The sequence below is a fragment of the Aplidium turbinatum genome, chromosome 17 (assembly GCF_918807975.1).
Source record: "Aplidium turbinatum chromosome 17, kaAplTurb1.1, whole genome shotgun sequence".
In the NCBI taxonomy this organism is placed as follows: domain Eukaryota; kingdom Metazoa; phylum Chordata; class Ascidiacea; order Aplousobranchia; family Polyclinidae; genus Aplidium; species Aplidium turbinatum.
The window spans coordinates 10978694-10993895 of NC_137488.1; the positions used below are offsets into that span (position 1 = coordinate 10978694).

Genomic DNA, 15202 nt, shown 5'->3' on the forward strand with positions numbered 1-15202 from the left:
CGTTTCGATGAATTGTCGTTCGATTAACTGTCTTTCGATAAACTGTCGTTCGATTAACTGTCTTTCGATAAACTGTCGTTCGATGAACTGTCGTTCGATAAATTGTCTTTCGATAAATTGTCGCGTCACGAGAAACAATACCATATCAAGCACTTAGCATTGCGAAATGCAATTCTTGACTTAAAAAATATTGTTGTTAAGTTTGAGGTCAAAACTGTAATCTGCACGGATGGGTTTGTGGCATATACGAATGCAACATTTTCAAACTCTATAGATTGTAGATGGAAGAAAATTTTGGGATAGAATAAAAGATTTCTATGATTGAAGAAAAGAAAATGCCATGATAAAAAAAATGTTCATTCGATGCCATACTTCTAGCTGCAAACATGCTCACTGTTGCCACTCAACGGTTGAAATGTTGATAAAATTACACGAATAGATGTCGCTGTACAACGAGTGCATTATTAAAGACACTTTACTACGCGCTTCAAGTAGCTGACTTTAAACGTTGTAGTTGACAAACAACGTAAAACTAATGTAAACTGCCGTCCTTGGTGCGACAAGTTTGGGAAAAGTACTGGTTCGATATGACTCATGCATCAAAAGGAGAGTCCCACTCTTGCAACTGCTTAATTATTCTACTTAATTCTATTTATCCGCAGCAGGCAAAAAACAACAGACAGTGGCCGCGTCCGTTGAACATGCTTGCCAGGGATGTGATCGACTTGTATTGGCAAATGGCAATCCACTATCCAGCCAGCAAATGCCCTTTCTTCTATTGAAAGAACTTTGTCTGAGTGAGAATTTAAGCTTTCACATTTATTTATTGCGCAAGGCTTTCTGAAAAGCCGGATGTTTTCTTTTTACTTTCTTGTAAAGCAGTAACACTTCAAATTTTACCCAAGATAACAAATTCAAACGTGGCAAAATCTTGAGTAAAATCAGCCAACCCTGTCTTGCACGTTGTAACAATGTGAAACACGTTATAACAATGTGAAATAACGATAAAGCGGCACAATCAAAATATGGAAGGCGAAATAAGATCTTTCGAATTTGGTGAAAAGAATAGTTAACTGTATTGGAAATATCCTGCTTTGAAGAAATAAACTCACCCTTTGTTGCCATCTGACGTGGTTGATTTGTTGCCGTCTTCAGCTGAATATCCGCTAAGTGGCAGGTATTCTGCAATTACAAGGAAGAAGCGGTTGATTAGGAAGAACGTGTCAGAAACGCAACACATAATTACATAAACCGATTTGTCAATTGCAATTATCTACAAAAAGCGAATCGAGCTTTTGTTAGGGTTAGATCAGCCATGGGTTAGATACACAAATGGCGCAAACTGTATCAGGCGATGCAAAATCACCTCCGACCGTCTTTACTATTGAGTGTAGCAATGGAAATTCATATACGAGTTTGTTTTCAGACAGCTTGCCACTATCGCTTTCCGTACTATGAGTTCCGCTTGAATCGTCATCAGCAGGTGTGTTGTAGCTTGGGTTTGTTGTTTCAGACGCGGGATTTGTATCCTTTTCTTCACCGTGCTCGGAAAGTTCGCTATTTTCGGCTTCAGACTTCTTCGTGGATACTGACCCTTCTGAGCAAGTGCTGCAATGATAAATATCTGTTCAAGGCTTCTGAAAAAGTCTCCCAGACGGCAAATTAGTCTTTTTTTACAATGAGGACGTTAAGTGGACGTTTATAGACGTTAAATGACTGGTTTGCTGGCTGGGTTGTAGGCTGCTCGTGCAAGGACATGACATTTCAGGCATGCTTGTGCAATGTGTAAGCAATTTCCAAAACCACAATCAGTTTTGAAAACGAACATAATAAGTTACGCATGCCAGACAACAACAACAACAACAACAGCCGTGTTGAAACATTGCTTGTTTTACGTCAATCCAACGACATGAGATATCCGATCGCTCATAGCAGCTGTTCAACAACTGGGGGTGCAGCAACTAACTAGCAAAGTTAATCTTTTTTCAATGCGACCTTTGTTCTTTAAGATTAGTTTTGCTAGCAGGGTTACGTAATTAAACTTTTGTAAATGAGCATGGAAAAAACACAAAGGTAGTGGATTTGAATGAAAATGTAGTTTTTTAAACCTATCTGCGCCTTCAAATGGGATTTTGCCTTACCGTTACCATGCAATTTACCATCTTTGCCGTTTGTTTACATTTTTAAACATGATCTGATGACATAAAGTGAACACTGAACAAACATATCTTGTCCAGCCATCACATTTACACCAGCTCCACACAGGCCTCGCAGATAATAAAATAAGACCTTTTTTGCATTGATTCAACGTCTGAAGACGCTACATCTGCAAACAGGGCTGGTTTTCAGGATAGGCTGTGTTTTTTCTTGTTTAGTGAAAGATTAACGAGCTGTGCCGGCCAGAAAAAAAACGCTCTTTTTAAATTGTCTTGAAACGTTGAAATTACATAAAAAGAGCATCACAGACGTTGAAATTATGAAAAAGAGCAGCTTGACATGGCTGGAGCCAAATCAATAATAATTTACATAAGGAAAGCGACAGCTGAACAACATAATTCATCGCCATAAAAGTATGCCAGACAAGGAAACTGCAAATATGTTTTTGAGGGCCTTGTTCTAACCTGAATAAACGCAAAAACACGATATTAATTAACGGATTTTTAAAAACACAAATTTTTAACGAATTTTGTATTTTGACTGCCGAGCGCGAAAATTTGGACGCCGGAATGGAGCTATGGTCGGCTTTGCTTGGTCACCGGAAAAATAAAGAAGCTTAGAGGCCCAAGATACAGTAGTATATAGCCGCTTGGGTTGTAGTTATATTACTGTGATTTGCATCACAGTTAGACTAAAAACAAATCGAAGACCATTGAATTCCACAGCACCAGGGAAGTACACATACAAATCAGTCAATTTGGTTTCGGGAGAAACGAAGTACCGGTATCGAATTTACCCACGTTAAACTAAGACTTCTGAACATCAATACAGCAAAATATTTCAATCTCTGACAAAAAGCTTCACTTTGTACGTACGCGGGTGTATCTGTATCCCAGGCAGCAAAATCCGTCATTTTTGCATTGATTCAACGTCTACAAACGCTAAATGACGGATTTTGCTGTCATTGCATCAAATTAACGGATTGTCATTGCAAAAAACGCATCATTAGTCAACTGCTGTCCTGCAATACTCATTGAATGAAACTAAGACGTCTATTTCTTAGAACCTCTCAATGGTGTTGACTGATCATGAGGTTTGGATTGTTGCTCACATGAATGCTAGAAGAGAATTCATTATTACCAACGAAACATCTGTTCTGTGGCGTTGTTTCACGTGCATTGTGGAGTTTCAGACCGAATAGAAACCAGCAATTACTTGGCACCTCATTCCACTGGCATTGTACGATGAAACATTTATCAACTTTTGCTTCAGCCAGTCAACACATAGGCCTACTGCATAGCACAGAAAAATTAAAAACGCCTGTGAAATTGAATTTGTATCGTTAATAACACACCAGTCAGCATTGCCCAATTTAAGTGTATAATAGAACGTTTTGGCTTCCGCACACCTATCATTAAAAGTTCAAGAACGTGTCCATAAAGATCCAGCAAAAGGACGGCATGTTACATAAGTGAATATGGTGCCACGTGGTTCTTGCCATACTGCAATCGTAAACCTTGCTGTGCTGTTTAGTGGTATATATAAAATTGTGTGAGAATATCCCATCGTCTATTGTGTGTGCAGTTGAATTTTGCAACGGCTAGGCTGCCGGTGCAGCGAATGGCAAACCGATGATCTCTGTGTAATACAGTATCATTTTGTCTACAAACGTTGACATAATTTTAGAAAACTTACGACTTCCTAGTTACTAATTTTAGACTCCATTTTCAAACACCTCAGGCGGTACCCGGTCGCCTACATAACTACAACAAAGTTCAAGCACTACGTAATGTAATACTATTGATCTAGCTTAACCAGAAACACCCAACATGTACAATTTTTCTACTGAAATGTTTTCATGCACTTTAGACATGAACTACCTTGTGCTACGCAAACGGGTTATGTCATTGTACATGGCAGCACTGGTGATGTCGGATATGTTGCACATTATCCCGTACTTTTCGCACCCATTCTCCTTCACCAATTGGTCGGTTTGGTCAGGGTCGAACATCACTGTAGTCGGGGTGACAATCAGAGTGCCCTGGACCAGTTCCTGCAACAGTGAAGCACTTTGTCACCTTGTTCGAAATATTTTCTCTGAAACTAAACACGTCAATCAATGTGTGATGAATATAGAAAAACAATTTACAAACCTAGTTTAGAAATTCAAGGAAAATGAAGGGGTGTACCAGCAAACATCTATAGGATTGGCCCATGATACAAGAGAAGGATCCCCAGAGGATACAAACTGATATGAATGAATCAACAAGTGAATAAAAAAATAACAGTTAACCTCTCAAGTACATGTAGCTCCACACAGAGTGAAATTTACATGCCTTTTGACTCTTTTTTATTTCTTTAAAAGTATTATTGACTCAAAAAGAATGTCTCGTAATGTCTTTTTAGACATTCTTTTTGAGTCAATAATACTTTTAAAGAAATAAAAAAGAGTCAAAAGGCATGTAAATTTCACTCTGTGTGGAGCTACATGTACTTGAGAGGTTAACTGTTATTTTTTTATTCACTAGTTTAGAAAGTTTGAAATGTCTACTTTAAGACAAAATGATGATAAAAGTTTGCAAATGCGCTGAAAGAACAGGTTGCTTTTATCTTTTCATCAACACACCGAAAATTTGTTCTTGTTACTTCATTTCAATGTAGTCAAATGTTTAAAAGTTGAACTACGTGACAAGAGCAATTTTTACCAGCTGGTGAGCATATGTTGAGAAGAACAGCACAACGAAAATGAACTGTTGGAATGACGTCATGACGAGTGGTTGCTGTGAAAGGAAGTTGCAATGCAAAAGTGATTGATTGTTTTAGCAAAATCATTTTGTATTGCATTGGAAACATTCTGATTCGAACGTTTCTCACAAAGCTTTTCAAATCAACCGTGTTTTACATTGAAAATGGTGGATTTGCTGTCTGGCTATTGACTTGAGGTATGCTTTTGTTGAACCGTGTAAACAGGGGTAGGTTGCTCTTGAATAGATATACGCAGTGGAAAGATTCGAAACTTAATTTCTCGAAGATTTTTTCAGCACGACGCCATGACTTATGTCATGTTGCATTTATACAATGTAAATTTGCCACAGTGTTCTTACGAAGACCTTAGAAGCTCTTGATTGGCTTTGCTTTAACAAATACACAGTACACACACTTATGTCCTATACGAGTACATTCAGTACATGCATGAAGTGTTGGAGAGATAGGTTTTCGTATTCAATATCCGTTCAACAACCTTCGTAATTATTCCGACTACTTTAAATGAATTGACATTTTACATCAAACCTTTAAAAGTAGGAAGAATCGACATTCCAAAATGTTGAACCTCACATGCATAGCACGTGCAACAAAATAACAGTTATATAAAGCCTTTGTACAAGCATTGTCGAAGTACCCACCGAGGCAGGAGTGATGTAGTGCACTGTCATTTTGATAAAGTTTTCTTCAAACGTTTCAGAATGGTTCGACTCGTACGATTGGGTTCTTTCCAACTTGGCTGAGTCTTGGATTTTGTTGCTGTCCTCCGGATCTTTTTTGATACAAACAGGCAAAAACGGGTTAAACAAATTAACATAACAAATAAAACTTTATTGATTTTAAAATTACAAAGCATACTTTGTACGAGATATTTTTCCATGGTTGCATTTTAAAGCACTAACCGCTGTTGAAGTTTGAAAAGTGTGCGTGAATACCAAACGCGGAATGCATTTCTTCACCACAGTTATTACCTAATCGCCATAATCGGCTTACCGATAGCACCCTTGGCAGCTTAAGAACATATCATAATTTGAAGCAAAGCGGTTTAAATGCATGTCAGCTGATTTTCATAACTGTTCAACGATTGATACAAAATTGATCGGTGAAGTATCGACTTTCACAGCTAGCAGAACTTGTTATTTTGTGGATGGATCCACAAACAATAACATGTAAGCAATTGCAATCACAAAAAAGCGTTAAAGTAACGTGTTAATGTCTATAGCTTAGCTACATTGCTTTGTGATAACATATATCAGAGCCATGTGTGTGAACTGCATTTACTCTTTTGAAACCCTGCCATGACAACAGAGCAAAAATAAATTTTTAAGCAAGAACAGTTTTTTAACAAAACATTTTAAAAATGTTTCCATTGTAAATTGCTGCCTTTTAAATGCGCTATCGAAATTCACACTACGAGTCTCAACAAAATTTCTTAACTAAATAACTGTTACCGCATTAAGCATTACGTCATCAAATCCAAAGACTTATTGTGAAAGTGTTGATGCAGTGGTACAAGATTAAAACAATTACTGAACTGACTTCCCTTTAGCTTTTGAAAAATATGTGAAAACAAAGATGAACCTCTAAACCAGCCAGAAAAGGTTATAAAAAAAAATTTCTTACTAGCTACCCATACAGCAAATCTGTCGTTTTTTACATAAATTCAGCGTCTCCAGACGTTGAATCAATGTTAAAAAACGACAGATTTTCTGTCTCTGTAGGAAACTGTCATATCGCAATGGACCAGAAACTGTATGGCTGCCAAACCTTCATTATGAGACGACAATCTAGTCCCTAACAATCCAGCCATCATGGACGAAACACTTTGTTGTATGCCAGCTATTGTATTGTGACTTCCCGCAGAAATCTGCAAAAAAAGATAAGACAGATTGCACGGTGATCGTAAACAAGTTTCAGTTAGTGAAAAAAAAATTTTTTTTTTTTTGTTATTTTTGTTAATTCTAAAGTTATTCCAATCCACCAGAAACTTTATAGTGTATTTTAAAGTTATACTCAGTTATTGAAGCAACATAAAAAAATTTTATCTTTCCTTAACAACTGGTTTGGGGGATGCTATTTGTATAAGATTTTTCTGAAGATCCACCAAGGGTGACATATGGGTCGCGATCCCAAGTGGGGTTGCCTTAACTTTTCCTGGGGTCGTCATAATTCACCATTACAGAAAAAAAAAACTGATACTTTTTTGTTCTAGTTCGCAACCAGGGATATCTAGAACAACGGGATTGCTGACTTTGCAAGTTTCGATAAAGCGATGGACACTAGAAGGGTCAATGCTGTTAACGCCCGAAAATGAAAAAGGCGAAAGCGCGTGCCAATTACGCTGTTGAGAAGTCGCCTTTTCTAGATATCCCTGCTGTGAAGCTAAAATAAGGTCTTGAAAGTGGGCACTCCTAGGCATCTTTCCTAGCAACGCCCATAGCAACAACTAACGACTGGCCTTGTCTATAACTTAAGATCGTCATTTTAAAGCAAACTTTTGCTGTTAGTCATCCAAGACTATTGAGTATTGAACATAGCTTTAGTTTTCATATTTAATTGATTATTGCATCACTTTTGGGCAAGTTTTAGTCATCAAAAATAGGAAATAAAAAAAACATGAAAAGAAGTAAGAAAATTCAGTTTTGTGGTATTGCTAAACAAAGAAAGTTGGATAAGGTTGGTTGTAAGTCTAACAATGGTGGTAGACTTGATGAACAGTTACTGTAACACATGTGTAACCTTTCCTGTAACACCAGAAAGCCATCCAACAACAGAAGATCAAAGCCCTTTTTGCCAACCTTCTACTTCAGCAAAAAAAATTAGGAAAACAAGACAGTGGCAAAATCTCTGCATATTCAGAAATCTGCCAAATACTCGACAAGTTTTGACTTGACAAATCAAGAAAAAGAAGCTTTGACACATCCAAGGCAAGGAGAAAAACATTAAAAGCACTTAAGAAAAAATTACAAACCCAAGTAGAGGCAAAAAAAGGGTCTACTTATGATAAAGGAGGCTTTAAGGTGTTGAAAATGTTTATTGTTGTTTTTCGTAAAATGTGATTTTTGACCAAGTACCAAATTTTATTCCCAAATATCTCTTTCATTTATTTGCCAATCGCTTTCAAATTTTTAACACTATCAGATAGAGTAAACATGCAAAGCCTCTGGTTAAAAAATTTTGGAAATTTTGTCCATGATGCTGTCGGCACCCATTTGTTTCATGTCCGAGGATCAAAAAAGTTTGAAAAAATGCAACAATTCGAATAACTTTTTATTTTCTCAAAATATCTTCATTACCTTCCATAGAGCTTCAATCTTGATACTTATAAACATTCTGCTACAATTTGATTCAAATCCAGTAAGTGGTATTAAAAATATTTGTGTTTAAAATTTGTGTATTTTTCACCACTTGGTGGCGGTTTGGGGAAAAACGGCCACATTTTCAATTTTTTTTTTGCTTTTTTTAAATTATTTCATCTTCAAGCATCATTTTAAAAACAAGAAATGGGTTGTATGTTGAGAAATCCACATTTTAGTTTGTGCAGTAATGATCCAGTAACCCTCCTATTGTCCATTTCAAAACAGAGTCAGCAATCCCGTTGTTCTAGATATCCCTGTTCGCAACCTTAGCCTGTGTTTTGGAGTACAGCTTGCTACCTCACGTCACAATTAAACCATTGTGGTGTAATATTCAAAGACTGAATAGTTGCGACAAGATAGAGCAAAAGCATTCACGATGCTAGTTCAGGCTAACTTTTTATTACTCAAGGTGACTCCAGAACGGGCGAATAGTTATTTATGCATGTGTAGTGTGCAAACATTTCACCGGCTGTTCACGGTTTGCTTTGCAGCTGATAATGGTAATTTGTCGCTAGTAAGGATAGCTAAATAATAAATTATACAAAAATGGCAGCAAAAAAGATCATATGACAAAAACTTGGTTTCACTGAATTTAATGGCAAACCAAAGTGTGTAATCTGTCTTAAAGCTCTAGCAGAAAGATCGATGAAGAAAAATAAACTTAAACGTCATTTAGACAAAAATCATCCAGGCTGCGTGGATAACCGTCTGAGTTTTTTCAACGTAAATTGCATCTCCTGCATCACAAGCAAGTGTGATGAAAGCATTTACTGCAGTAAATAAAGCTGCTGTTTATTCTTCGTATGTCGCCTCTTATCAGATTGCAAAGCAAAAGAAAGTAGCCCATACAATTGGAGAAAAATTGCTGATGCCAGTAATGAAGGAAGTTGTGAAAATCATGATTGGATTTAATTTCACTATCACCTACATCAGTGAAACGTAGAATTGAAGATATTTCCAATGACGTTCTTGATCAAATTGTAATTCAAGTAAATACTTCTCCACGGTATGCAATTCAACTACTGACAATTAGATGAATCTACCTATGTTGCCGGCCTACCTCAACTTTCTGTATCGATATATCAACGAAGGAGAAGTATCAGAAGAGCTTCTGCTATGCAAATCACTGCAGCTGTATACTAGATGTGAAGATATAGTCAAAAATCAAAAGTCTTGATAAATTCTTTAACGAAAATTCTATATCCTGGGAAAAATATGCTGGAATATGTACCGATGGTGCAGCAGCATGTAGCTTACTGGCATCAATTCGGGTGTAGTAAAAAAAATTCAGGACAAAGCACCAAATGCAATATGGACGCATTGTTTTTTGCACAGATAGCACTCGTCGCCAAAAATTTATCTGAGGAACTGCTGATACTTTGAATTCTGTGATAAAGTGTGTAAATTACATTAAAGCGAGGCCACTCAACAAGCGTTTATTTTCCTGTTTGTGTGATGAGATGGGTGCTGATCACACAGGATTGCTATAGCATATAGAAGTACGTTGGTTCTCTCGTGTCTCAAGCGAGTTTATGAACTGCGAAAAGAAATTTTTATTTTTCTATACAAACAGGATCATTTGGCCTTGGCTCAACAGTTTGGTCAGGAAAAGTTCATTGCAGACGTGGCTTACTTAGCCGACATATTTGATTTGCTGAACTGTTTGAATCCATCCATGCAAGGTTCTGGCTTTACAATTATTGATCGCAATGCTAAAATTATCGCTTTCTACAAAAAACTTATCCTGTGGCAAAGTTATTTGAAACGAAATGTGTTTGACATGTTTCTAGAACTACAAGTACAACAATACATTGTCTACAGAGATGTGTCAATGCAAACTAGTAAATACGATACTCGGACACCTTCAGCAGCTTAGCAAAAAGTTTGAGCATTGCCATGGCAATATCCTGACGGCGTCCAAAAAACAAGACTGGATAATAGAGAAGAATTTACAGCAATGGCAGCTGATGCGGCAAACCGCATTTCTTTTGACTCGTTTAAAGCAATACACGGTCACCCAAAGGTCTCAGCAAATATTTACTTTTGGGTGTCAATGCACTAAACGTACCCGAATATGTCAAATTTTATTATTCAACTACTTATCCCTTTTTCAACCACATGGCTGTGTGAAGCCGGAATCCGCGCAATGAGTATATTAAAAACGAAACATCGTACTCGATGGGAAGTAGAGCATGACATGCGGTTAAGCTTATCAAAGTCAAGTTGCGGCTTCAAAAATTCAAGGACAGTAGGCTAGCCTATTGCAGGCGCAACCATCGCAGTGCAAATTAAATGTTGAAACAAATTCACAATTTTGTGTCCGTGAAATCAAGTTCATGTGTTATTCGAAACTTCTTAAAACAATGATTTTGGAATACTTTTGTGTGGCCACATTCCTCTGTAATTGTGCATATACGTACTCGTATTATTTAGTTTCAGTATTACTTGAAATATTTTTCTCCGGATCGGAAAACAAAATGGGGTCGCATGGAAATGCTGATTTCATTTTCATTTACAGTAAATCGGGGTCGCTTCTTAAAAAGGTTGGAGACCACTGACATATACTGCTCATGCTTTAGGTTAATAGCATAGCTATCAGGGTTGCAATGGGTAGCTGCCCGGGTGGGCAGGGGTTTTTATAAAAAAAAAAACGTTTTTTTTTAAAGGACGTGGCTAGATCTACAAAACTAGTGTTGCCAAATGAGGAATTCTTCTGTAATTTGAGAAAACTTCAAAGCTGTTAAAGAAAAAACCTATGGCAACATCTGTTATAAAACAACTTTTTTTCAAAACATTCAAAAGTTTTATCTTGAACAATTAATCAAATAAACACTGCAAAGTTTGGGTGTTCATCGGGATTGTTATCTTTTCTAGCACTAGGGTAGTTTTGTTGCAACTATAATATTGCTAGGAAAAAAAAACTAATCAAATTCTTGTTATGTTTAGCAGGCTTAGCAACTCACTGCCTCGGAGCACGATTTTTCACATATAAATGTGTATACATTGTATAAACAAAAGTCAACTTATTCTTAAACCAAAAAACAAACTCCGCAAAAAAATATTTTTTGGTTATTTTCACATGATAAAACCCATTTTTGCCATAAAACCCGCTTTTACCCATAAAAACATGGGTGGGCTGGGTTTTACTGAAAAAACAATCCTGATGACTATGGTAAGCAGTAACTCTTAAGTAAACTGGTAAGTAACTGGTAAGCAGTAAATTTTATGCAACATCTGACATATTATATATACAGTATTATACTTCATCTTTTATTCCACTTCCACACATATACTGTTATGTCTGTTAACTCACACATGCTCATTAAACAACATGCTAAGAGCTCATGTTATTAATGTACTGCAATGTATACATACCAATAATTACCATATAGCCTAAGTACACCAGTAACTATTCGTAGCGTTGTAGCAGTTCACTTACTTCATCAACAGGTTCTTCTTTTAAACCTTTTTGGTCTGAGGAAGACACCATCACCAAATCCTGAAACTGTAAGAAAACACGTCAAGGATAATGCATTTGTATCGCGATGGTAGCAGATTGAATAAATTTACTTTACTCGTTTATATTTGATATCTTCTTAACAATCGTGCAGATGCATACAGACATACAAGCAAAAAGAAATTGAAAGCAGTTGTTTAAAATTTTACAACAAAATTGCAATCAGGTTCTATTCTAAAATTACTTTCCCGGTAACACAGGCAGTGCTTCCACTTTGAAGGATTTTATCCCGAAAAAGGGATTTTTCAACGCTTCGAAGGATAAAAAAGGGAAATGAAGATCGGAAGGATTTTTTAGGGATTTTTGACAATTTTATAAGGAAATTTTGTCTTAAAAAGGGAATTGTAGTTTTTAGTAATATTAAAGAAAATTTTATTAATATTTCCATTCAAAAGTTCTCAAAACGACTAGAATAACGATGATCAGCTGGTTCCGTCGCCACTCGCTATCCGAAACCTCCTCTCACTCTTTTTCCCATTCTCGCCTTTCGGTCACTTGATTTTTATTCTTGCCATTTTGGTAATTGGACGTGAGTGAGTTAGTTTTCAGGGTACGAAATGAGGGTGCCAAAACCAAGTGTTCAGGGTACGAATTAGGTTGCACCCATAATAGGGCTAGCTAGGCTGTGTATACGACATGTATAATTGTACCGTATGGTGTACAGTGTACACAGTCAGACTGAGTCAGTATCATGAATAGGCCTAGTATCTTAAAGTTTTTCATCAGTCTCAGATGATTGTGAAGACATTACCGACAAGGAGAAAAAAGAGATAGCCTCGCCTTATAGAGTTGAACAAGTTAGCGCATCAAGGAAAACCGAACTAAACACAAAATTAAATTTGTTAATCGATGGATAATAATTCGTTACTGCACATTTACCACCTGTATATTTTCGGTGTTAGGGATAAGTTAAAGAGCCCATGTGGGAAAGATGAGAGTGGTAATTGGTAAATGATGTCCAGGACTCCAGGTGATAAATATCCCAGAACCGACTGACAAGCGGTTTTTTAGCTAGACAGTGAACAAAGGAAGTAAACCATGTTATTGTAAAATATGTGCTGCTTTTGTGTAGCCTACTGTTCTAATTAAATAACGTTGCTTCGACATACCGTTGCTACTGAAAAAATTAAGCTAACCTTTGTAATTTATTCAGCAACTTTATCTTATCAGATTGGGTTTGTCAACTAAATCAGCCATGCTAGGTACTGCCTGCAAGGTTTTGTTTTTTTGTAGCGATTTGAATACTGTACGACTTCTTCAATTTACTGATTTTCTGTTCTTTCAGGTTAAAACATAACTTAGGTGAGATTAAAATAACTTTAAAGTTGTATTGGCACTTTTTTTACGGTAGGTAACTTAATAACGTCAAAAATAACCTCGCCTATGAAGAAAATTTTGAAGGATTTCCGACTGAGAAAAAAGGGATTTTTCAAGATAAAAAATGAAACTGAAGAGGATTTATCAATTGTCAAAAGTGGAAGCACTGAACACAGGACAAGGAAACTTACCAAATACAGCACAACACTTAATAAAATAGTCATGTTTTAGTGTTTATGGGATGTTGTCACTAACAGGAAATTAAAAACTAGGAGGTACAATAAGTTAATGTAAAAGATTTCTTACATCTATTGTGGTTGTTAGTCGTATTGAAATAGCAATGCTATATGCAGAAAAAAGTAAATATTTGACTTTAATTCAATATAAATGTAAATAAAGGCTGGTTGAACGCATTGGTGTCTCACAGGCTTGAAAGTTGATCTGATGCATGTTGGTGACAAAGGAGCCAAAAATGAATAGTCATCTTGCACAGCTTCTGCATTGGATGCAGAGTCAGTGAGTGAGTCAATTTGCGCATCATCTTCATCAGTCTTCGTTTGTGGAAGAAATAAAATCTAGAAAAGTAACGTGATTCTTAAACATCCCGGTAGTATAGAAGTAATATATACATGGTGGAAACCTACTAAAAGTCAACAAAAAGATTTTGTGCTTATATCCATATTACTTTACCACAAAATAGAAGCCTACTACTGCTACTGCCCAAAAATTCTTCATGGTAAAAATTGAACAAATATGAAAAAACTTGTAGGAAATACTTACATATATATGTACAATATTCTACTAAAAGTGTCTTACCTCTCACACAAACAATCAGCAAAACAAAGCAAAAAATAATTCTATTTAGCCACCTTCATACAATAAATAAACAAAATATCTGTTTCAAAACCAATCAGAAGGGCCTGAATTACCTGACCAGGAAAAATATGCATGGATGACAATTTATTTAGCTTCATTAAAGCAGATGTAGTTGTGCTACAATTAACGGCAATGCTTCGTAGTGTGTCTCGACTTTTAACCTTAAAAAATACACAAAAACTTTTGAAGGTCATTTCTTACTTCTGAGTAGTTTAAAAATATATTTAGCTGTGATAATAATCAATCTACTGATAAATAACTGAGGCAATTGACCATGTAATCTACTTATGTAATACTGTAATGTATTTCATAAAAGAAGCAAAAAGACTTCAAGACTACCGGTAGTATGCTGCAATTTTGCAACGTCAACTTTGTAGATTGTAGTGTGATTTTAAGAGCATAAAACATGCCAACTAAGCACAGCAATTAAGCAAACTCTGATATTCTCTTCATACTTTTAAAACACCACAAATCATTTCACTCTAGAGACAAGGTTTTGAGAGCTAACTGCATTAAAACACTGACCTCATACTGAGTTGTTCCTTCAGGCTGATGTGAAACTTTCAGCAATTCACAATTGTGCTCATGGTGTTCGTCTGAAGATATCATTCTGACGTCAAACTCTACTCAGTTGCACTTTAAACCGTGGCAATATCTTTTCCATAAAATGATGATAATTTACAGCAATTTGAAAATACTCACTATCCACAGATACAGTTTCATGCAAAGAAAACTACCATCATAGATTTTTTATCGTTCTCTAAAAATATGTAAAATGAGTTTATCAAAAGATTAATCTTAATCATCAAGTAGATGATGTAGCATGCAATACTGCAATTAAAATTTATGCTTGAAATTGAAATTGCTGTTACGTGTGTATCTCAGCAAGTCAAATCTAAATATTCAAAACTTTAGGGACAAAAAAGACGGCCAGTAAATACTATTTAGAATCAACGAATCCTTAACACCTCTGGACCCTCAATGGTCGATCAGGAAAGCACATCAGAAGCTCCGGACTGAGGTTGCTCAATACCGAGTACCCCCTGGAACATTGATGTACTTAGTGAGATTACTCCTAAAGTTGGAGCTCATCTGCTAATTGACAAGAACATGATAGGAGAGGCGTTACAGCACATAAATAATAGCAAAGCTCCTGGCCCTTCATAGATCGTTGTTGAGATGGTTAAGAAGCGTTCACTCGACAATACTCGGG

General features: G+C 36.3%; 1 protein-coding gene across 2 annotated transcripts in view; it reads right to left on the minus strand.

The window, feature by feature from the left end:
• Nucleotides 1-14742, minus strand: part of LOC145786485 (oxidation resistance protein 1-like) — a 38494-nt gene extending 23752 nt beyond the window's left edge. Inside the window, exons 1-9 of one of the 2 annotated variants that reach the window (XM_082598150.1) lie at nucleotides 14515-14742; nucleotides 14043-14150; nucleotides 13539-13688; nucleotides 11719-11784; nucleotides 6688-6787; nucleotides 5562-5692; nucleotides 4038-4210; nucleotides 1454-1608; nucleotides 1113-1182 (exon numbers count right to left, since the gene is read on the minus strand). In XM_082598150.1, coding sequence (XP_082454276.1) covers nucleotides 1113-1182; nucleotides 1454-1608; nucleotides 4038-4210; nucleotides 5562-5692; nucleotides 6688-6787; nucleotides 11719-11784; nucleotides 13539-13688; nucleotides 14043-14150; nucleotides 14515-14598 — 1037 coding nt within the window. In that variant the 5' untranslated portion in view covers nucleotides 14599-14742. Of the gene's footprint in view, nucleotides 1-1112; nucleotides 1183-1366; nucleotides 1609-4037; nucleotides 4211-5561; nucleotides 5693-6687; nucleotides 6788-11718; nucleotides 11785-13538; nucleotides 13689-14042; nucleotides 14151-14514 lie in introns of both variants that reach the window. The other variant, XM_082598149.1, reaches the window with a different exon arrangement.
• Nucleotides 14743-15202: the final 460 nt, after the last annotated feature.